The sequence below is a fragment of the Parasteatoda tepidariorum genome, chromosome 7, assembly GCF_043381705.1.
Source record: "Parasteatoda tepidariorum isolate YZ-2023 chromosome 7, CAS_Ptep_4.0, whole genome shotgun sequence".
In the NCBI taxonomy this organism is placed as follows: domain Eukaryota; kingdom Metazoa; phylum Arthropoda; class Arachnida; order Araneae; family Theridiidae; genus Parasteatoda; species Parasteatoda tepidariorum.
In genome coordinates this window covers 2,309,596-2,334,311 of record NC_092210.1, presented here as the reverse complement: position 1 = coordinate 2,334,311, position 24,716 = coordinate 2,309,596, and the positions used below count along the sequence as shown (strand labels likewise).

At 30.0% G+C, this 24,716-nt stretch overlaps 1 protein-coding gene across 1 annotated transcript in view; it reads right to left on the bottom strand.

Annotated features, from left to right (window-relative positions):
• The window catches only part of LOC107448483 (agrin), a 111,503-nt gene that overhangs the window by 24,153 nt on the left and 62,634 nt on the right, over positions 1-24,716 (bottom strand). Inside the window, exons 9-17 of the mRNA XM_043039471.2 lie at positions 24,463-24,577; positions 19,192-19,434; positions 14,298-14,543; positions 12,479-12,646; positions 11,340-11,432; positions 9,737-9,898; positions 8,673-8,816; positions 6,105-6,356; positions 93-293 (exon numbers count right to left, since the gene is read on the bottom strand). Of these exons, the coding sequence (XP_042895405.1) occupies positions 93-293; positions 6,105-6,356; positions 8,673-8,816; positions 9,737-9,898; positions 11,340-11,432; positions 12,479-12,646; positions 14,298-14,543; positions 19,192-19,434; positions 24,463-24,577 (1,624 nt within the window). The remainder of the gene's footprint in view (positions 1-92; positions 294-6,104; positions 6,357-8,672; positions 8,817-9,736; positions 9,899-11,339; positions 11,433-12,478; positions 12,647-14,297; positions 14,544-19,191; positions 19,435-24,462; positions 24,578-24,716) is intronic.

The window sequence follows — 24,716 nt, the reverse complement described above, 5'->3', positions numbered from 1 at the left end:
AACTTTATTGTTGACAAGGATTTCAAAAATACATATTAAGTGTAGTCATTACGAAACACCCTAGTCTTAAGCAATTTAATTAAAATGCTTACTTTTTAACAAATCCATATCCGATTGCTTGTATACTGTCGATTCATTCGCAAATGGTGAGCTAGTTGTCATGTACAGATTTTGAGGAAAATTTGTTTTAATGGTCACATATGATGAAGTCTGTTTGAAGTCAGGCATTTTACCGTAACTACGTCTTTTGGGTATTCTAAAAGGAGAGTCTGTGGTGGTCACATCTGAGTCTCCTAAAAAACAGAAACCGAATTTAACTCTAAAGCGTATCAGTAACCAAAATTTTCGTTATTAAAAACGTGTATTTTGTCAAGATTTTGAAACTGCGTTTAACCATCTATCATAGTGAGTTGACTGAGTTCAGTGTTCTTATTCGTTTAAAACATTAACATTTAAATGAAACCACATTTTCAGGATCAGAAGTTTTGAAAAACTCACAATGTTAGGCTTATTATGGCACAAATACTTTTAAGCTTCGTGTTCATGTACAGAAATATGCAAACTACGAACAATAATTATGTGAACCAAACAATACAGTTGCTTTTTTTTAAAAAAAACATGCATGAGTTTATTAAAAATAGCGATTGGAAAAATGCAATTCTTGGGGAGTTGTCATGAAAAAAAGACTTGGCTCACACTGGCCTTCTGAGCCAGGGATTATTATTATTATTGAAAAATAGTTTTTTCTGTCAAGAATTATTTAAAATTTCCGAAATTTGAAATTACATTCGTCCTAGTTTTACAATCAGCAAAACTGCATATCTTTACTATTTCGTAAAAGAAGCTATTAATTTTAAAACACTTTTCTTAATTTTTATTATTTTTAAAAAAATAGAACTTAAATATTTTCCATTATTCATTCCTCCTTTATCTATAGTATATATTTAATATGATTGATCAAATTATTTATGAATAAGTTAATAACTTTTTACCTTATTAATTTTTAATTAAACTTGATTACATTTCGGCTTTTTCGGGTATCCATGGAATGGTAATTTCATATAAAGCTTTCATTATTATAATTACTTGTTTGACGTTACGTAGATTTTTAATAATATACTAAGATCGTAATTACATTTTTACGACTCAATCCTTGCCTAGTAATAATAATGAAATAAAAGATACATTTTTTCCGGAATATTAAAAAAGATTATCAGAATTAATTTCCAATAATAATCAATTATCCCCTCTAACAATTTTTTAACGTAAAGTTTTAAGTAAATTATATTAATTTTATGATCGAAAGGCACACTCTCATTGCAATAAAAATTATCACTGCAATACAAGTAATAATAATGTTTTTGGTGATAAATGAATAATAATAGTGGTCATGGATAAGGAATATCTCTTCATTCATTTTACTTAACCAATATTATTGTGTTGTCTTAAAAATGTTCGCGAAATTCGAAGATAGAAATTTATAAATTTATCATTAAATTCAAATGCTTTGACATCATATTATATTATAAAAGAGCAAAACCACGGACATTTCTGGAATAAAAGGAATAAAAATAGTTATCTGCTAATGAAAATTCTATAATGACAAAAAAATATAATTACATTGATAGTTATACAAATGAGTCACTTACATCAATGCAATAAAATCAAAGCAATATAACAAGAAAAATAAAGATAATAAATATTCTTTCATTTTTCACTACCATAATTGGTTTGTTATTTTAAAAAATTCAAAACAGTGATGATAGAAAAGATTATTTTTAAATTCAAATACTTTAACGTTTACTTTAGGATATTGCTTATTTATACCTCGACCCGCCCTATTCAGGGCACACGAGGGTAGAACAAACTTTACTTTACTTTAGGATATACAATTGCTTGATATAGAACCTTCCTTATGCAATAAAATACATTTAAAAAAATAGAATTTGGTCATTGATTAATTTAATCAGCAATTTAATATAAATACCAAAACATTTATTTTTACTTTGAAATTGAATCTCCTAACAAGTTCAAAATTTACAAAAATTATCTTTTAATAATGTGGAATTGATATTGAAATTTCTCCCAATACTAGATCAAGAAGTTCCCTTGTCTTCAGGATTGGATTCAAAATTACAAGGCTACGGAGTTGAACATTAGTAGTCGTAAACCCAAAAAATTGGGTTTGCTGATCAACGACTGTTGTAAAGTAAAATAAAAACCTAAGGAACTGTCAGCCGTAGTTTGTCATAATAAAACTACTATCCTTACGTAAATATCCCTTCCTGCACACTCCATGGTATCTAATGTTTATGGTTCTCATGTTTATGGGTCTCAGATATTGGAAACTGAACGCATCATTTGGCATTCTGAGCTCTATGTGTTGTAATGATAATTGTTTCATACTCAAAGCATGTATAAACTAATAACCATAAATTTTTCCATTATTTTTGTTAATACAATCTAATCAACTGTGCGCCTTGAGTTTAAAAATAAAATTACTTTCCTTACTTAAATATTCCTTCCTCCACACTCCATAGTATCTAATCTTAATGGGTCTCTGATATCGGCAACTGAAAGCCTCATTTGGCATTCTAAGCCTTATGTGTTGCAATGATAATTGCTTCATACGTGCCTTATAAATCAATTGCTTCATATCGAAGCCGGTATAAGCCAATTATCATTGCATTGCCCATTATTTGTGCTAATGTAGTCTAATCAGCTGTGAGCTTCCAGTTTATGAAAATAAAACTACAATCCTTACGTAAATATCCCTTCCTCTACTCTCCATAGTGTCTAATGTATATGGTTCTAATGTTTATGGGTCTTTGATAACGGCAACCGAAAGCCTCATTTGGCATTCTGAGCCTTACGTGTTGGAACGATAAATGCTTCAACTGGCCTTGGGTTTATTCTGGAAGCTGGTATTATTATTTTGTTCACTATTTGTACTATTATTATCTTATAAACTGTGAGCCTATAGTTCATTAAAATAAAACTGCTATTCTTACTTAAATATTCCTTCATACAGATTCCATAGTATCTAATGTTTAAGAGTCGCTGAATTCAACAAATGAAAAGCCTCATTTTGCATTTTGAGCCATTTGTGTAGAAATGATAATTGCTTCCTGCTGGCCTGGGGTTTATTTTGGAAGCTGGTATTATTAATTTGTCCATTATTTGTACTATTATTATCTAATCAACGGTGAGCCGATAGTTAATTTAAATAAACTACTATTCTAACTTAAATATTCCTTCCTCCACACTCCATAGTATCTAATCTTAATGGGTCTCTGATATCGGCAACTGAAAGCCTCATTTGGCATTCTAAGCCTTATGTGTTGCAATGATAATTGCTTCATACGTGCCTTATAAATCAATTGCTTCATATCGAAGCCGGTATAAGCCAGTTATCATTACATTGCCCATTATTTGTGCTAATGTAGTCTAATCAGCTGTGAGCTTCCAGTTTATGAAAATAAAACTACAATCCTTACGTAAATATCCTATCCTCCACTCTCCATAGTGTCTAATGTATATGGTTCTAATGTTTATGGGTCTTTGATAACTGCAACTGAAAGCCTCATTTGGCATTCTGAGCCTTACGTGTTGGAACGATAAATGCTTCAACTGGCCTTGGGTTTATTCTGGAAGGTGGTATTATTATTTTGTTCACTATTTGTACTATTATTATCTTATAAACTGTGAGCCTATAGTTCATTAAAATAAAACTGCTATTCTTACTTAAATATTCCTTCATACAGATTCCATAGTATCTAATGTTTAAGGGTCTCTGATATCGGCAATTAATAAGCCTCATTTGGAATTCTGAGTCTTATGTGTTGTAATGATAATTACTTCATACGTGCCTTATAAACCAATTGCTTCAAGTCGAAGCCGTTATAAGCCAATTATCATTAATTTTCCCATCAATTGTGTAAATGCAATCTAATCAAATGTGAGCCAAGAGTTCATGAAAGTAAAACTACTATCCTCACTTAAATATCACTTGCTACACACTCCATATTATCTTGGTCTCTGATATCTGCAACCGAAAACCTCATTTGGCATTCTGAGCCTTATGAATTGTAATGATAGTTGCTCCATGCTAGACTTTGGTTTATTCTCGAAGCTCGTATTATTAATTTGTCCATTATTTGTGCTATTATTATCTAATTAACTGTGAGCCTATAGTTCATTAAAATAAAACCTTCCATACGTAAATATCTCTTCTTACACACTTAATAGTNTCCATAGTGTCTAATGTATATGGTTCTAATGTTTATGGGTCTTTGATAGCGGCAACCGAAAGCCTCATTTGGCATTCTGAGCCTTACGTGTTGGAACGATAAATGCTTCAACTGGCCTTGGGTTTATTATGGAAGCTGGTATTATTATTTTGTTCACTATTTGTACTATTATTATCTTATAAACTGTGAACCTATAGTTCATTAAAATAAAACTGCTATTCTTACTTAAATATTCCTTCATACAGATTCCATAGTATCTAATGTTTAAGGGTCTCTGAATTCAGCAAATGAAAAACCTCATTTTGCATTCTGAGCCATTTGTGTAGCAATGATAATTGCTTCATGCTGGCCTGGGGTTTATTCTGGAAGCTGGTATTATTAATTTGTCCATTATTTGTGCTATTATTATCTAATCAACGGTGAGATGATAGTTAATTTAAATAAACTACTATTGTAACTTAAATATTCCTTCCTATACACTCCATAGTACCTAATGTTTATGGGTCAGTAATATCGGCAACTAAAAAGCCTCATTTCGCATTCTGAGCTTTATGTGTTGTAATGATAATTACTTAATACGTGTCTTATAAACCAATTGCTTCATGTCGAAGCCGTTATAAGCCAATTATCATTAATTTTCCCATCAATTGTGTTAATGCAATCTAATCAACTGTGAGTCAAGAGTTTATGAAAGTAAAACTACTATCCTCACTTAAATATCACTTGCTACACACTCCATATTATCTTGGTCTCTGATATCTTCAGCCGAAAACCTCATTTGGCATTCTGAGTCTTATGTTTTGTAATGATAATTGATTCATACTCGATGCCGGTATAAACCAATTATCATTAATTTTCCCATTATTTCTATTAATACAATCTAGTTAACTGTCAGCCATAGTTTATCATAATAAAACTACTATTAGTACGTAAATATTCCTTTTTACACATTAGTGTATAATGTTTATGGGTCGCTGATATCGGCAACTGAAAGCTTCATTCGGCATTCCGAGCCTTATGAGTTGTAATGATAATTGCTCCACGCTAGACTTTGGTTTATTCTCGAAGCTCGTATTATTAATTTGTCCATTGTTTCTGCTATTATTATCTAATTAACTGTGAGCCTATAGTTCATTAAAATAAAACCCTCCATACGTAAATATCCCTTCTTACACACTCAATAGTACGAAATATCAGTGGGTCTCCTGTTTATGGGTCTTTGATATCGGCAACAGAAAGCTTCATTTTGCAATCTGATCCTTATGTGTTGGAATGATAATTGCTTCATACTGACCTTGGGTTTATTCTCGAAGCTCGTATTATTAATGTGTCCCTTATTTGTGCTATTATTATCTAATTAACTGTGAGCCTATAGTTTATTAAAATAAAACTACTATTTTTATTTAAATATTCGTTCCTACAGCAGTCTCTGATGTTTATGGGTTTCTGATATCGGCAACTGACAGCTTCCTTTGGCATTCTGAGCCTTATGTGTTGTAATGTCTTGGGCCAATTGTTTCATATCGAAGCCGATATAAATCAATTATCATTAATTGTCTCATTATTTGTTTTAATGCAATCTAATTAACTGAGAGTCTATAGTTTATCAAAATATTTACGAAAGCCTCATTTGGCATTCTGAGCCTTATGTTTTGTAATGATAATGTAATGGGTGCCGTATAAACTAATTGCTTCATATCGAAGCCGTATAATATCATATATAAACTAATATCATGTATAAACGGTGTAATATCATGCATAAACCAATTATCATTAATTAGCCGATTATTTGTGGTAATGCAATCCAGTCAACAGCGATTCTATAGTTTATCAAAATAAAACTACTATCCTTACTTAAGTATCCCTTCCTGCACACTCCGTAGTGTCTGATGTTTATGGGTCTCTGATATCTGCAACTGAAAAGTCTCATTTGGCATTCTGAGCCATACGTGTTTCCGTCGTATCCACACACAGGATCTCTACTGTCTTCTGGTGAACATTTAAAGTCACAGCTGCATTGGGGTTTCGAGTCCCTCTCCACACACCGGGCACCGTGATAGCATTCCAAATCATCACAAGATTCTACCGTTGTATTCACTTGAGATTCTAGGAAGGAAAAAAATCAATCGCAACATTAAATTTCATTTTTTTTTATTCTTGTCACATTTACTTAAATGTAAAGAAGTCTTCCAGAAGGTTGACTATAGTAAATGTATAGAATAAATGAGCCCTATAATAGAATTAGAAATTATCGTTTTCTTAGATCCACTATTAGGATATACTTAAAAATCGACTTTTTCAAGTAAGTACAAATGCTGAGTATTTACAATGATGTATTGTGCGTTTAAACAGGCTTTGGCATGCATTAAAATTCTTTATGTATTTAACAGCAAGATTTTCGGAAGCAGATTAGTTTTTGATAGTTTAAACTGCAGCAATAAAAAATCTATGATCATTCAGTTTTTTAAAACCTTATGAAGTGAATCGTTATAAGGTGTACCAGCTAATTGACAACTCGAAATATGTATGTAATATAACAAAATTACGATTTTCTTTATTCGCACACACTGATTAAAAATCTTTTGTTAACAGGCTTCCCCAAGGAAATTCACACGTATATTTATAATTGTGCATTGTGTGATTGGTAATTTTACAATGCAAGATGGTTTGCCATAATTAGAACTTTCGTATCTAGTTTTTACGCAGTTTTTGTTGAAACCCAACTAAACTATCAACAATTCTTCCAAAATGTTGACGATTTCAATTCTATGTATTTTATAACGGAATTACGAACCGTTAACTATGTTCCATTTGTTACAAACTACTTCAAATCTTACTTCTGATACAAATTAAAATATTCTGATTCAGATATTAATCGCCAGGTTGGAAATTGGCATTCATAGTTGCATTATATTATGTGCAGGGCCCGAGCTAAGCATTTGCCAACTCGCCAAATGTGATGAAATCGTAAATTTGGCGAATAAATTGCGTTTTGGCAAAAGTATTGGCGAATGATTTTTTTCCACTAATAATAAATTAAAATTTTGTCAGAATGAATTTTTCTAAACAAATCAGTAATTTTTATTCGATTACAGTAATTTTTGGAGGATACGCTGCAACCAATTAGAATTGGATCCAAATGATATAAGTTTGAAACAAACTACTGCAAAATAGTTTTCTATGGAAAAAAATGAGTCATATAAAAATTGCATTTGGCGAAGACTTTCGAAGATTGGCGAATACTTTTTGATATTTGGCTAATTTACTGGCTAATGATTTGAAATTCTTAGCACGGGCCCTGCATCTGGTGCATATAATTACAAGGAAATTTTTGGACACTGGTAATTTATTTGACGATATTAATCATAGTTAGAGCTTCAAATAGCATGTTTTACAACAATAAAAAGAACGCTTTTAAGAACGCTAAAAAATTGCACCTAGCTTTGCATTTAAGAAACTTAATCTAATACTCTCTACACTTTTTCTAATAAGTTTTAAACAGTTTTGTGCTGTTTTTAACCGTATTTCATCAGCTTTCCATTTCAAACACTTGTTTTGGACTTAAAAAGACCAACCTTTATTTATGAAGTAGTTATTACTTACTCATAATAATTAATATCTAAATTATTTCAGTTATTTTCGAAGTGTTTGTTAGTGATTTAGTAACGGAAAACAATATAGAAACTGGTCATTAATATTTTATTTTGATTAGCATTTTTATTCATTTCAAATTTTTTTTTGTCAATTTTTTCCGGAAATATTTGACCTAAATGGTAACATATTAGAGAGAAATTTCTTTAATGTAAGAACTGGAAGTATGAGCTTAAAAGTTTTCATAAACATTAAAAAATGTTATTGATAAAAATATTTTTCATTAACTATTCGAGCACTCAGCAATGCAGAATTGGAAAAGTACTTGATTTAAAAACATTGTTCTCATTTTTTTAGTAATCAAAGTTTTGGGTTATTTTATAAAAAATATCTTTTTTTTTAATTTATACAAACTATTTCAATTTATAAAAACTATTTTAATTTATACAAACTATTTTAATTTATAAAAACTATTTTAATTTATACAAACTCTTTTAATTTATACAAACTATTTTAATTTATACAAACTCTTTTAATTTATACAAATTATTTTGAGCAGCAGGTCATCACTAGCTATACATTTTAGGAAAATATGATCGCCTTTTTAAAAATAATTAAACCATGTTTTGCAATTTTATTAGTATTGTTCACACATAATTTCACTGTTTTTTTTTAATTTTGGAGGTACATTTCTATGCGACAGTAGACATTAATTAGGAATCTTTATTGTATTTAAAGTTGCAGAGCATACAACCAAGTGCTAAGCAAGAAAATCGGCTGTTAAATGATCAAATCCCACTCATGGGGACAAAAATTCAGAATCGCACTTACCATCCATGCATCCATCAGGACCAAGAATCGTACCCAGAGGACAAAGATCACATTTCATTCCCTGAATGCCATGTTTACAAACGCATCTTCCCGTGTTTTGTTCACAGTCGTCTCGTATAGATCCATAAGGGTTGCAATTGCAATCTGTAAATTATTTCTAATGAGCATTTTTGCAAAAAATGAAAATTATAAAAATAATTTAAAATAACTGAGCGGCATAGCTATTAAGATTGAAAATAAAAGATTACATATGAATGATGAAAATTGATTAAAAATTACTATTGCGATTTATTATTGAAATTATTGATGGAAATCATTGAAAACTGCTGTCGTGAAAGTTTCAGATATTATTTTGAATAACTTATTGTGAATACGTATTGAAAATGACGAATGAGAATAACTATTCAAATTTACGAATTAATCATGAAAATTACTAATCGGAACCAGTATTGAAAGTTACTAATGAAAATAATGATTGAAAATTACGAATGTGAATGAATATTGTGAATTACTTAAAGGAGTCACTATCAAAATTTAATAATGGGAATTATTATTATTAAAAATTAATAATGTGTACTGGTATTAGAAGTTGTTGTTGAAAATTACTAATTAAACTATTAAAATATAAATTGAAGCTTTAAATATTAGACACGAAAAATTCTATTAAATGCTAAAAAAATTAATATTATAATGAAAAAATTTAAAAGTGAAAATTTCTAAAGTAACGAAAAAAATATACATATTAATAAAAAAATATTCTCGTACCTTAATATAGAAAATTACTTTAAAAAAATTACTGTTTTTAAAAGTCTATATTACAAATTTTTAAATAATTAAAATTTAAAATGAAATAAAAAATGATAATTGGTAAAAATTTTTGAAAAATTGTCAATTGTTTGGAATTAATTAGAACATGTAAAATTACCAATGGAATTACCAATTATGTAGAAAATTGTTACGAAGAAAGATTTGAAAAAATATTCCATAATTACTTACAAAAAATAAATACTAATAAAAATGACTAGTTATACAAATGGGCAAACAAGCATTTAAATGATATTTACGGGCACATCCGCTATTTCCATTTAATATCTTGTGTAATCCCCAGTAACCTGGTTCACAGCGATCACAGCGAAGTCCTCCAACTCCTGGTTTGCAAGGACATTGCTTCGATACCGGATCACAAGTTGAACTGTAAGAACCCAATTTATTGCAGTTGCAAACACCTAAGAAGCAGAAAGTAACACTTTGAATATAGTATTTTAACTAAAAGAAATAGCGTACAGCACGTAAGAAAGACAGAAGTAAAATATATTGCCAGTACGTAATTTGGTAGGTAGTTAACATAAGTTTTTGTAGGCATTGAACTTAGGCCTTGTTTTGAAGATTGATAAAAAAAATTGAACTGTAAGACCCCAATTGTTTGCAGTTATAAAAGCCTAGAAATGTTTCAATGAGGTGAACCGGGTTCGATCCTGTCGATGGCTGGTCGATACGAATTCCGCATTCGGCTCGCACCGACCACAGTGTTGACGTGAAATATCCTCTATGGTAGACGGATCATGGGTTAATATAAAAATAAAATAAAAGGGAATTATAAAGTTAAGAGAAATCATACTCAGCATGGAGAAAAAACGGCGATAATCGAGGTTACCTGTAAGCAATTTAGTATTTAATTACATACAGTGTTTTATAGGTATTTAACATAGTTTTCTGAAAAACTTCAGCAAGAGGTGTGAAAAGAGAAGGAAGTGCCTGACCAGGTCCGTACACTAAGAGATTATTATGCGTACGCTCGAGTCCGTACAATTTTCCCCGTTATGCCTAATTTAATTTAAATATTTATTTAAAATCATTACTGCAATTAATATGCTGAAATTTACAGTTTATAATTACTGATAGTGTCTGAATTTACTGTAGTGAAATGACCACGATATAAAAAAAAAATGCAATACTGATTCAAAACATACAAAATAGTATCTAGCAAACAGCAAACACCTACGTAAACCAATGAGCATTCCATCATTTTCACACTCTGTTAAAATATAAACAAATACCCAAAATGTAATAATACTCTTTTATTTTATATTTTATAACCGTTGAGCAGCCGACCCAATTTTTGGGTTAACGACTACTAATGTTTAAGTTCGTAGCCTTGTAATTTTGAACCTATCTAGAAGACAAGGAAACTCCCGGATCAGTACCCCCTGAGGTATGATTTGTTATGGGAAAATGGAGGACTTTGTGAAACAACAGATTTAACGTGCATCTGTCACCCTTTACTGCACGGGGAGTCTTCGGCTGCCCCACGACCTCCTGGACATGGGCCCAGTGCCCTACCAACCAGGCTATCCCGGCCCTTGTCCAAGCCTTTTGGATGAGCTGAACACGCGCTGTTGTTACCCACCTTTAAATATCCAAGATTTAAAAAAATACTAAAAACTGAAAGTGCATATTGAGTTAATCCTCTATAATTTGTATTTAGAATGGACTTCAACCGCCATCAAGCGTTCTTTTATTGAAATAAAACGTTCATAATAATGATCATGGGCTGCTTGAGTCAGAAAGACTCCTCATACATGCGATACCATAGGACGTGAAGGGACCGTACCATGAAGGGGTTAATAAAGGTAATACATATGAACATCCCTTTAACACATTACTTACTAGGACAACCACCATTATTAGGTCCTTGCACAGGATTCCGGTGATCAGGGCAGCAACCAAATGGCGTATCTTCACAACTTTTTATTAAAGGAGCTGAAATATTAAACAAGGAAAATGTTAACACACAGAGCTAAATCATTTTTCCAAAGTAACGACTTGACACAGAATACCACGACTGCTAAGTATTATTGATATTTAGCAGTTTAACCCTAAACATGCGAACACTTAATCTATATCTATTTCTACCATAGCCGGTCAAATGAAAGGACTTTGTTTCTTGATTGAATGCATGAAACATGGATGCTAGGAAGGAAATAAACTAAAAAAAAAGTTTTATTACAATTAAACAAAATTGTATATTGCCAATTTTTATGTATTAAAAACACAAAGAATATGAATTTTTAATTCATTGCTCAACACATTTTTTACATATACAGGGTGTTTCCATTGTACATTTTCCCCAAACATATTTCTTCTAATTATTATTAATTCTTACATATTCTTATAATTATAAGAATGTGTAAGAATTATAATTCTTATAATTAATATTATTTCTTGTAAGAACTTGTGCTCTCTTAATTGTTTCGACATTTTTTCTGGGTAGAAACTAATAGTTAGTTAAAAATGAAGCTAAGCTATCAAAATAAAATATAAGCTACTTACCAAAACCTTTTTGTTTTTGTCACTTTTTCTTACACAAAAATATGCCAATCTAACATTTTAGGTACTTTCTTGGAGTTTGAATTCACAGTTATTCCGATTGAACTAACTACGCAACAGTATTTGCAGAAATGTGCAAACAATCAAATGCAATACGTTGAAGACGCATTACATCATAATTTCTGATAAGATAACCGGAGCAATAAATTTTTCTTCCAGTCAAATGACCGGTTGTGGAAGAAGTAGGTATGCGACAAGTACTATTCGAAGCACACAAAATACAAAAAAAAACAACAACATAATAATAGAATATTAACTGTATTAGTAGAAAAGTCTTGAAGTCAAATGTGCATAAACGATAAGATTATAAGCGCATTTTCGATGCAAAAGTTCTTAAACGGTCATTTGATCGATTATGTTATGTTTAGTGTTAAAATAATTGAGGTTAAAATTCTAAAAACAAATTTTTAAATAATCACCTGCTTTACAACATTTGGCGAAATATTCAGTAACATGGCATACGCTACCAGCAGGGCATAGCTTTGAAATTGTTCCCGTCTGCCCGATACCTTTGCCACAGTAGTAATCTTTTCCCGTTGCCGGGTCTGTTACTGGTGGTTCGCCGTCACATGGTATATCGACGTGATCTATGAACAGTGAAATACATAGTTTATAATGTGTATCACTTTCAATAATAATATTTTTAATGTTGTGTAAAATGATTCATAAAAATTCCATTTTCTGAAATATGGCAAACACATCAACCAGAAGTTTTTGTTGAACTATGTCATTAATAGCTTCCGGTATTTCTTTTGAATTTCTCCATCAGGTTTAAAGAGAAATTTTAAAGCAATAAAGACCTAAATTTGCAGCCTAAATAAGCTTAAGGTTTATTTTGTTTTCATAATAAATTTAAAAAAAAATTTTTTTTCAAAAATTTGTTTCGAAATTTTTTCTCACTAGTGCAATTTAAATGAAGATTTTCGAAGCTTTAACTAGAAATGGTTTTTTTTCTTAATTTTAAAGAGGTTGAAATACAGTTGTATTTTTTTTTCATTTTATTGCTCCTTGCTTAGTGATATTTGTAATTAAAAATTAAAGTGAGTAAACTCAATATGTGCTGTAAAATGGAAAAAAAGTATATTCAAATGCTTACACTCATATTTTAAAAATTCCTATGCAATACATAAAACATTTGTCCTATGCAATGCATAAAACATTTTATTCACAAGATATAAATGTTTTACTTATCGTTTCATTCTTTCAAAGTGTTTTAACCCTAACTTTAAAAGCCTATTAAAAGTTGTTTTAGTCTGCAGTATTTTAAAAGCCTTGGCTTAAATTAATATTTAGGATAGCTTTCTATTTAAAAAAACCTAATAATAAAAATAAATAAATAAATAAAATGACATTAACATCAAATGTAACGTTTATATAATAGCTAAATCAAACGATAAGAACAAAAATGCAATACTATAATTCACTTATTATTCATTTTTCTATTTTTCTTATTCTTTTATTCTAAGTTTTCATTACTAAATCAGTTTTAAACAGTTCATTCTTCTATTTTTTCTTCTCGATACTAAACAGTTGAAATTTCAATTGACAATGGCTAAAACAACAATAAATAATAGTTTTAACTAAAACTTTAAAATTCTAGCAACGTTATTTTAGTCTGCAAAATTTAAAAATGACTTAGCTTTATTTAATCTTGATAGATTACTACTTCAAAAACTATAATATGACATTAACATTAAATATAACGTTTATATAATTGCTCAATTTATTTGCAATCTACTATTAAATCAAACAATAAAAACAAAAGCGCATTATTATAATTCACTTATTATTCATTTTTCTTTTTTTTTCCTTCTTATTGCGAAGACATGTGAAATTTCACTTGAAAATAATTCCGAAAACAACAATAAATAATAGTTTTAACTCAAACTCATTATTAAACAAACTAATTATTTAGCAAAGTTATTTTAATCTGCAAAATTTAGAAAAGACTTAGCTTGAATTAATCTTGATAACAGTTTTCTATTTCAGAAACTATAATATTACATTAACATGAAATGCAACGTTAATATAATAGCTCAATTTATTTGCAATTTGATATTAAATGAAACGATAAAAACAAAAGCACATTATTATAATCCACTTATTCCTCATTTTCTATTCTAAGTTCTCATTACTAAAACAGTTCTGACCAGTTAATTTTTCTATTTTTTCTTTCATTGCTAAAACAGTTGAAATTGCGTTTGACAATAATAACAGCAGGCAAACATTATTTCTCACCAACACAAACTTCGCGTGATGATGTCTCTATTCGCTTCTGTAACAAACATGACTCTTCTCGCATTCTGCATTCATTATCATACATTCGTCCATCTGACCCACACACGGGTTCCTTAATTGCCGGGCAATGGAACGTGCAGACACAAAAAGGAGCTCCATCCACGTTGAAGTCACAAGTACCCCCATATTTGCACTGTTTATCTTGACAACTGCTAATTTTCCTTTCCTTCAGAGCTGGTAAATTGCCTACAAGAATAGAAAAAAAATTGGTTCTGAAAGTTTCACAAACACTACTCTAGGCTCATTATAGTCTGGTAATTGTTCTTGAAACACCTAGAGCAGTACTTGGCGCAATTTATCATTGGCTGTTTTGGCGGCAGATCGTTTATATGATTTAGTGGCACTCGGTATTGTTTTTGTGAATAATTCAAATGAATAATTTAGAACGTAATCTTAGGTGGATGCCTTTTTCCATTTGGCTCTTGGAAATCTTTTAGAAGTACAATGTAAATCAAATTCGTATTAGTAATTTAAAACAAATTTTAGAAAAATGACCTCGGCTAATATTCGAGAGTTCGTACTCATAATTAAAAACAGTTATTTCTAAGTTTAAATTTTTGATGTGACTTCCACCTTTTTTAAATACAGTCGAACTTCTATTTAACGAACTTAAATTTTGCGAATTTCTCTATTTTGAGTTTTTTTTTTTGTCGAGGAATCAAGAATATTTTGGAAATTTCCTCATAAAATAACCTTTCTTTGAGATACCTTTCACGAACCTTTCTTTGAGATACACTTTCCCTATTTCCCAAAATATTTCCGAACATTTCAAAAGTATTTTACGGGGACCTTGAATTGATTTACGAAGCCACTTAGCTTATTCCTTTCCCTTTTTGCTTGCATTTCAAACGAAAATCTCAGACAAAATTGACGGATTTTATCAGTAGCAATTAAATTTAAAAACGCATGTGGTAATGTATGTTTAAAATTATTTTTATAATAAATGCAGCTATAATTTTATACATAAATTTAGTTTTTTGTTAGTTGAAGATGTATGTAGCAAGGATACAATGGATAACGTTTTGCTCTATTCTTGCTTTCCATGCAGATTTCTTTTATGGTTAAGATGTATAAAATAAATAGTACATACTAGTGGAGAAGATCAAGTTGTATCAATTGCTATTTAAATTATATCTAGTGTTTATGAATTGAAAACCTGTTTTGTGTTGTTTAATGTACTTCAAAATATGATTTTCATTTAGCGAATTTTCCATATAACAAACTTCTTATCTGGATTTTGCAGCTTCGTTAAATAGTGGTCCGATTGTATACTTCTTAATAAATTTTGAAACAATCTTGAAAAAAGTATGTATTGTTTATAAGCATATTCATTATTTATTTATCTGAAGAAATCAACAATTAAATCAATATTTGATCAGAATTGCACGCATTTTGAATATTTAACTTTTTCGAGTGTTAAAAAGAGTACTTTTTTAACCCATGATAACTAAATTCAAATCACCTTTTTTAACTGATTGAACGAGTAACTCATCATTTCGCTCATGGTATACGAACTGTAGAGTGCTTATTTTTATTTATTTTTCTTCCTTATTTATAAGTTTAACAAATTAAAGCAATTTTTTAAAAACCCTCATACATTTTATATTAAAAGGGTTAATTTCACATTTTCTATACTTAAAGACGTTAAACTTTCTGTAAAAACTAGACTTCACAAAATTGGATAAAATATGCATTGTAATTGTTTAAATATCTAATGTTTAAGGGTTTTTCATTCTATCTATTTAATTGATTTAAGGAATTAAGTAGTATATTTCAATAGCTATTTTTTTAAATCAGACTACATTTTTTCTATGTAGGACAACATAGTTTCAAAATTTGGTCCCACTTTAATTACTTTTTTTCTCCATGAAATTGGAGAAATATTTTAAAAATATAATGCCATGAAGTAGCATGGGGAAATTAATCTAAAGTAAGTGAAAACCATCAGACATACATAATTTTTCTTAAAAAACACAAGGAAAAAATAAATATAACATAATACATATATAAGCAGAAGAAAAGAACAAACAAAATGTGAACGAATGAAAACGAATATTTATATAAAAACAACAAAAAAATACAAAAACAATATAAATTCAAGAAAGGAAAGCCATTCTTGAATTTAAGAATAGAAAAATGTACATATATGCCTGCAAGGAAGAAAAAGATATCAATAAATTCAAAAATTTTGATGGTTTTCCATAGATGAACCATCATAATCTTGATGGTAACCATCAATAATTCCTTTCTAAGCCATTTTTGATGGTAACGAACATAAATAACCATCACCCCAATGTGAGAATTGGGACTGATTTATGAGAGTCCAACATAAGAATAGCTACATGTTTTGATGGTTTGCTCATGTTAAACCATCAGAAATTTCCATCATAGTTTCTTAGAAATTAAAAATTGAATAACCATCATCCCAATGTAGAGATTTGAACTGATTTATGATAGGCCAACATAAAAAAACCTTCACGGAAATTTATAGTTTGAACCATCATGGATTGTTGGTTCATGAGAATCAAACTTTTCTTAATGGTTAACCATCATAGTATTAAAGTAGCATTTTCTCTCATGGAAGTTTGCTAGCATATCACAAACCATGAAAGCATAATGGAAAATGTAGGATGATGGTGACCATCAAATGATGTTGGACCATCATGAATCGCTCTGAAACCAACATGGACCATCAAAATGATTTGATGGTACCATCAAGAATTTTGACTAGGGTACACCTATATAAGCACACATACACACGTAAACAAGAAAACCCTAACCTTCCCTAACCGTAACTGAGAAAGCGAATGAATTGCCTCATAAACAGTTCAGTTAGACTAGAGCTTCCCTATCTTTATCGCCACGGACCAATCAACACTTGATAATTTAACCGCGGACTCTGAGGGATGGGGTACATTGGTTGTTTATATTTTAGATGGATTTGATTTAACAATTTAATTGTATTTAAACACGCACGTTCGGCATTAGGTGACGTCTCTCTCTGCTCCCATGTAACCTCTCGTCCATAGAAAGTCACACAAAACCGAGAGAAATACACCAATGTAAATAAATGCATGTGTTCTTTGGGTGGCCCGTGCATTAAGAACCACTACGCTTGGCAAAGAGCAGTTAGAGTCTAACTTTGGAGATTATAAGCTGTGAGAAGGCGCTCGCCTTAAGAACTTGTAAATGAAGTACGATTATTTGTTAAGTTTAAAATAACTTGTTAAATGTCATTAAAATTTGTCTTTGCTTATGAAATGATCTGAAATACGCACAAAGCAAATTTAAGTTAATATTAATCACGACGCAAAGAAACAAAACAAAACACTCAACACAAATATAAAAACATAACAATGGATGAAAGAAATGTAAAAAAAAAAATAGTGCCATGTTATTCAAAGTTTAGAAATATAGCAATGAATGAAAGAAATGCAATAAAAGGTATACACGAAAAACAGAAGAAAAAAAAACTAGATGCCTACGAATTCAAGACACACAAAAACACAAGGTGTTAGTATACAATCCCTGACCAAATTATTAGACGCACTATAAGATTCGATGTAAAATCTTTATTATCTTTACTATACACCTTTATTGTTTTTATGCGACTGAAACCGGTTTGTACTTGTTTACATTCGTGTATCAATGGGTTAAATTAGACGATACATAATATCAATTCGAAAATTGGATTCATTAGACGATATATTATATAGAGTATTTATTATATCAGGTATCATATTATAATAATTGGACCCAATTATTAGATGTACTGTAGTGTTTTAATAATGACATGTTTTGCACGAGTTTATAGGCATTACTTTTATATTTAAACATACATGCAATGGGTTTTTGTACAGGAGATTTTAAAAACACTTCCTATTTGTATTTATTTTTGACGTATTGCATTACAATGTTAACCAATTAATATACGTACATAAGCAACTGTAAACCGGTTTCAGTCGCGTGAAAACACTAAAATTGTTGAGTATCACCTGATATTTAAGATTTTACATAGAACCTTGCAGCGCGTCTAATAATTTGGTCAGGGACTGTATACAATAGCAAAACGCAGGAATAAAAACAAGACACTAGTTCTGTTAGAAATGAAAAAAGGATCAGTAACACTAAACATACCACCACTTAATATATATGCCTATTTCTACCATAGCCGGTCAAATGACCGGATGTTATGTTTCTTGATTTAATGTAAGAAATACGGATGTTAGGAAGAAAATAACCTAAAACAAACTTTATTATAATTAAACAAAATTGTATATTTCCAATTTTTATGTATGACAAACACAAATAATAAGAATTTTTAATTCAGTTCTCAACGTATTTTGCTCGTATACAGGGTGTTTCCATTGTACATTTGAACATTCAGTTTTTGTCACTTTTCCTTACTCAAAAATGCCAATCTAAAATTTAAAGTACTTTCTTGAAATTTGAATTCACAGTTATTCTGATTGCACTCACTACGCAACAGTCTTCGCAGAAATATGCAACTCATCGAATGCAATACGTTGAACACGCATGACATCGTCATTTCTGATCCGATAACCTCATAAAGCAATAAATTGTTCTTCCGGTTCAATGACCGGTTGTGGTAGAAATAGGTACACGACAAGTATTATTGGAAACAAAAAAAAAGTACAAAAAATAATACTAATATATTTACTGTATATAATTGTTAGAAAAAGTCATGTAATCAAATGTGCAAAAACGATAAGATGATAATCACATTTTCAATGATCAAATGACGTGAACGGTCATTTGATCGGTTATGGTATGCTAAGTGTTAAACTTATTCATCATACATTTTACCACATACCTTCTTCGACTCCTAAGTTTTCAGGAGCTTCTTCACAAGCTCCGAAAAACTGTACAGACAAGTCTCTGCTTTTCTGACAAGCGACTCTCTTCATTTCGCATTCGTTCAAATAAGTTTGGCCATCATTTGCACACACGAATTGGCGTTGGTCATTGGCGAAACTATGCGGACAATCTGTAGGACACACACATTTTCCACTATCACATCGGGCTCCATATTTGCAATGAACGTGGTCACATTGTTCTGCAAGTGAAAAAAATAATCAAATAAATGGTTATTAGTATATTTATTTATTATTCTTGCATAAAAGCTATTGTTTAACCATGCACTGAAGTTCGAACTAAATTTCAATCATTTTAATTTCTTTAATAAGAGTTTGGGTCCTGTCATTCCGAATTCTTATATTGTGAGTCGGAAATTGTTCATTTAAGACAAAGTACAGTTCCTGGCCAAATTATTAGATGCACCATATGATTCAGTGTAAAATCTTAATTATCAGGTGATACTATACAGCTTTATTGTTTTTACGCGGTTTGCACTTGCTTACGTTCGTGTATTAATTGGTTAACATTGNTAAGATTCTATGTAAAATCTTAATTATCAAATGATACTCTATACAGCTTTATTGTTTTTACGTGACTGTTTGCTTTTGTTTACGTTCGTGTATCAATTGTTTAACATTGTAATGCAATACGTTAAAAATAAATACAAATAGGAAGTATATAAAAAAAATCTCCTGAATTAAACCTGTTACATGTATGCTTAAATATAAAAGTATTGCCTATAAATTCGTGCAAAGCATGTAACTATTAAAGCACTACAATGAGTCTAATAATTTGATCTAATTATTACAGTCTAATAAAATAATACCTAATATAATAAATATTCAATATTTATATAATATATCGTCTAATGTATCCAATCGTCGAATTTATATAATATATTATCTGATTTAACCCATTGATACACGAACGTAAACAAGTACAAACCGGTTTCAGTCGCGTAAAAACAATAAAGCTGTATAGTATCACCCGATAATTGAGATTTCTCATAGAATCTTATAGTGCGTCTAATAATTTGACCAGGGACTAAATTTTTGTGTTTTATTTCGTAACTAAAAATGTTGCCTGAACTAATTAATCAGCATATTTGAGGTTGCTCCCTCGAACCATTAAGATTGAGTCGTAGAACGTGAAGATCCGATCATTACATCAAAAGTTATTCTTGGTGGACCGTTTTCTTTATTTTGCGCACTGTTCATAACTTTGCTTAGGGTAGTATAACCAACGCGTGGATCTATTTCTACAGAACAATCACAGAACTTCTAATAAGTTGCATCTAGGCCGTGTGTCCCTAAATTAAAGTGGTTTAGGGATTTAGTGAATATTTTTAAAAGCAGCGAAAATACCTTTTTTAATAGATAACTCTTTATTTTTTCCACAAACAGTACAAATAAACGTATCTCACTTGTTAAATGAAACTAAATCTTTAATTCATTAACTAAATTAAGTCTGAATAATTTTTTCGCTGCTTGAGAAAAATTGCAAGTTATCAATTTATAAATTCTGAATTTTGAATTGATATCATATTGATGTATTCATTTTAATTAAATGTTATACAAAACAAACAAGGAAATAACATAGTTATTAATACTTAATACGTGATGATAAATAAAAAATTCTAAATTATATCTGACATAGAAAACCATCTTTTATTAGTCAAGCTCAGATTAATTTCTAATCAGGTAAGCCGACATGCGATATATATTCTTAAATTGGTTTTTCTGAATCGTAATATTATATTTTTCGTTCCCCGAACTTAGATGGATCATATGTTTAATTTTATTGTTGCATTATTAGATTGTATTCATAATGTTACAGGGCTGTTAGCTTTCTACGCTTTTTGTAAACATTTATTCTAGTCGTAAAGAAGTTTATTGTATTATTTTTATTTATTCATTTATTATTCATTGTTATTTCATTATTATTTCATTGTTAATTTCATTATTTATAATTCATTTATTTATACTTATTTTCCTCGCCATAACATATAAATGAATACTATATGAAATATCTTGCGAAAAGCTTAGTAGTTGGCAGGCCTGCTGATGCTACATTGCATTCCTCCAATATTTTATTCTTTAAAATATTGCAATTACTAAATTATTCCAAAAAAAAAAAGGTTAATCTCGTTTTTTTAACAAGTGAAATGAATGCCGCCATGCTTACATATAACGTCGTTAACAATAAATATTTCAAGATCATAGAAATAATACCCCGATTGATATTTAACTTGAATGCGATGATTGTGTTTCTGTATTTAAAAAAAAATCACGAATGTATTATTTGTGAAAAAATTTATTCAATTGCTAATGATCTTGAAAAGCATGAAAATATGTATGTAAACTTATATCCCACCAATTTTTATTAATATAAATCTTTAAAACCTTTTTATTTAACCGTAAATTACAACTTTATCAAATTCGATAGAGAAAGAAACTCCATCTACACAACTACATAGCTTTCCAAATTGAGTGACAAATTAAATATCAATTGTTATCTATAAAAAGTTTCTATAAGAGAAACTACATTTTTCTTGAAATAGTAATTTATTTTTTGTAATGCAAATTTTTTTTAAAATACAAAAAAAGATCTTAAAGTGAAAATAATTCAATTGTTATTCTATGCCTGTTATTTTAATAAAGATTTAAATTCAAATTATCAATAAATTTTAATTATTTTTAAAATGTTCTCATTATATATTTGCAATTTTAAATTATCTTGAGATAAAACTTAATTATCTTCAAACAAAGTCACTATTTTTTGCGTTTATTTTTCCAATATTTTTTTATTTAATCATGAAGAATAAATTCGAAGTAATCATTTTAAAAAAGTAGCTAATTAGAACTATAATGAAGACAATATTTTCTAAACAATTCATGTTTCAAAGAATGCTGAATTTTTTTCGTTTATAATCATTTATTATAAACACACAAGTAAGGAATAATTGGTTGGGTAATTTCTATTTTTTTCTTCCATGTTTTGTAAAAATTTAATCAAGAAGTTTCAGTAATAGAAAATTCTTTAAATTTAGAAACAGTACAGTGTAAATACAAATAATTAACATTTCTATCACATATACGATGCAAGAATAGCTAACTTAATAATGCTTTCAAAACAGCTCTTTACGTCATGTTTATAATATTTGTAATTTTTTCTGCATTTATCTAATATCTTCTGAAAAAAAAAACCATTCAAGGCTTTGCGTCATTCACAACTTCATTAATAATCATTAATTGAATAATGAATGACGATATACTTTTATCTATCATTCATTGATATTTTATATAAAGTTTTTCTCGAAAGTTTTGCCTCCTTTTCGTAAATATTATTCATCTAACCCAGTTAATATCCATTTTTTGTATCATCGTCAGACTTAGTTTAGCAAGCCATTTAGTTTCGCTTCTTTAAATTCACATTACAGTTTAAAAATGACAAAATATAATTGATTTTTGCTCTTGTGTTATAAATTACAATAACAAATGCCTGAGCCGCGATGGGTCAGGAGATAGAGCGTTCGCGTTCTAATGAGGTGAACCGGGTTCGAATCTTCAACTATGGCTGGTCGGAACGAATCCGCATCCGGCTTGCACCGACCACAATGCTGATGTGAAATATCATCAGTGGTAGACGGATCATGGGTTAGAGTCCGTTTGCCGTCATGTTAACCGAGGGAGACCGTCAATGCTAACCAAATTGAACTCACGATATTGGGTTGCGTGTATACAGGCCAACCAAATTGATTTGTTGAGACCCTTCATCCTGTTGCCATAAAAAACTGACTTTGAATAAGTATGGTGTTGGCTGTTCTGTCTCGACGAGCTGTTGACATGAGATATCGGTCATTATTTGCTGTGGTTGGACGTGGAAGATCTTGTCCTGGACGACGTCAATCATGCCCTGTTTCATGGAATCTATTCCAGTCTTGCAATGACCACTTCTAGCCATTTCAACGCTTCTTCGTGTTTGCCTGTATTCCAGTGTACCCGTAATATATGCCTAATTATGAATTCTGGTAAATCGTGACATTTCTAAGTACATTTTTCTTAAAAGTTGAATTTTACCACTGAGAAAACGAAAGACTGCTGCTTTTGCCCATAAATTCTTCTGCTGGTTTTTGTCATCATTAAATTTTTTTTTTTGCTTATAAAATTTACTTATGCTGTTCTCATATATACTTAAGAGTATGGATATTTTGTTTCAACTTAATTATCGGAAGAAATATTTGCTTACGTTCGTGAAATTCATGTGCTCCTGTAATTTTTTTGAGCTGTGTATATCCAAACATAACTGTAAATGAATTTTAAATATTTAATTTTGAGTACCTATTTTAGTTTATATCGAAGAAAAGTTTTATCATTAATAATGTATGATGACCCTTAATAATAATGTATTCAAAGTAGTACCAATTAACTATTCAAAAAGTATAGTAGTAATTTACAAAATTGGAATTATTTTTAGTAAAAATAAATGAAGGAAACAAAAGTAAAGTAAAAATAAATGAATGAATAATACATTCTAAAAAAATGGATTATTTCTTAGAGAAGTGGGGAAATTCATCCGGGAGTTATTCTTTAAAATAACATTAATTATTAGAAATAATAAGGGTCTTGAATGTGTGAAAAACAAAATCAACTGCGATGACCAATTTTAACACGCATTTTACGCTTTGTCTAGTAAAAGAAATAAATCAAACGATTTTAATTTTCTTAAACACGCATTTTTTACTGTGGTCATGCCCATTGCCGACCGGCCTGTGTAGGGGTCAGGGAACTGGGCTTGCATCAGAATGTTTCTGTGTTCGAATCCCGGGAAAGGCATGGTTTCTCTTTCCTTCTCTGTACTATCGGTCCTTACAGGGGGAGCAACTCTTACCACACCTAATGTGGTATCCCTGAAAGAGTGGCCTACAGCTCTGCTCTTCAGATGTCTATATGACGAAAGGTCATTCTCCAGCTTGGCATTGGGGGAAAAAAAACTTTACCCATTTCCTTGAGAATTCTTTTTACTAGGTGTTTTTCGTTACATAACTTTTAAATTATGTCAACTTTCTTAAATATGTATTTTTAGCCGCGTTTCTCTTAAGAACACGCACTTTAAGTAGTTTCAAAAGTAAAAAGCTCACCGACGTTTGGAATGGTTCCTAGGGTGTTCAATATTTAGAGGGGGGTTAAATAAGAATATGGAATATTATTCGCAAACAGAATATTACCACACAATCCTTTAGTTGATACAGCTATGTACTGTTGCTTTTTGCATGCATTTACTCTCAGCTCACACTCATTTGGGTAGCTCACATTATCGGTGCCACAAACAGGAGCGTCAACCTAACATAAAAACAATAAAGAAAAAATAATAAAATAGGAATATTGGACTATAACTTAATTATATTTATTGGATTTATTTATTGGATTTATTGGATTGGATTTATAACTTAAATTATAAAAAATAATGAAATTAAAATAT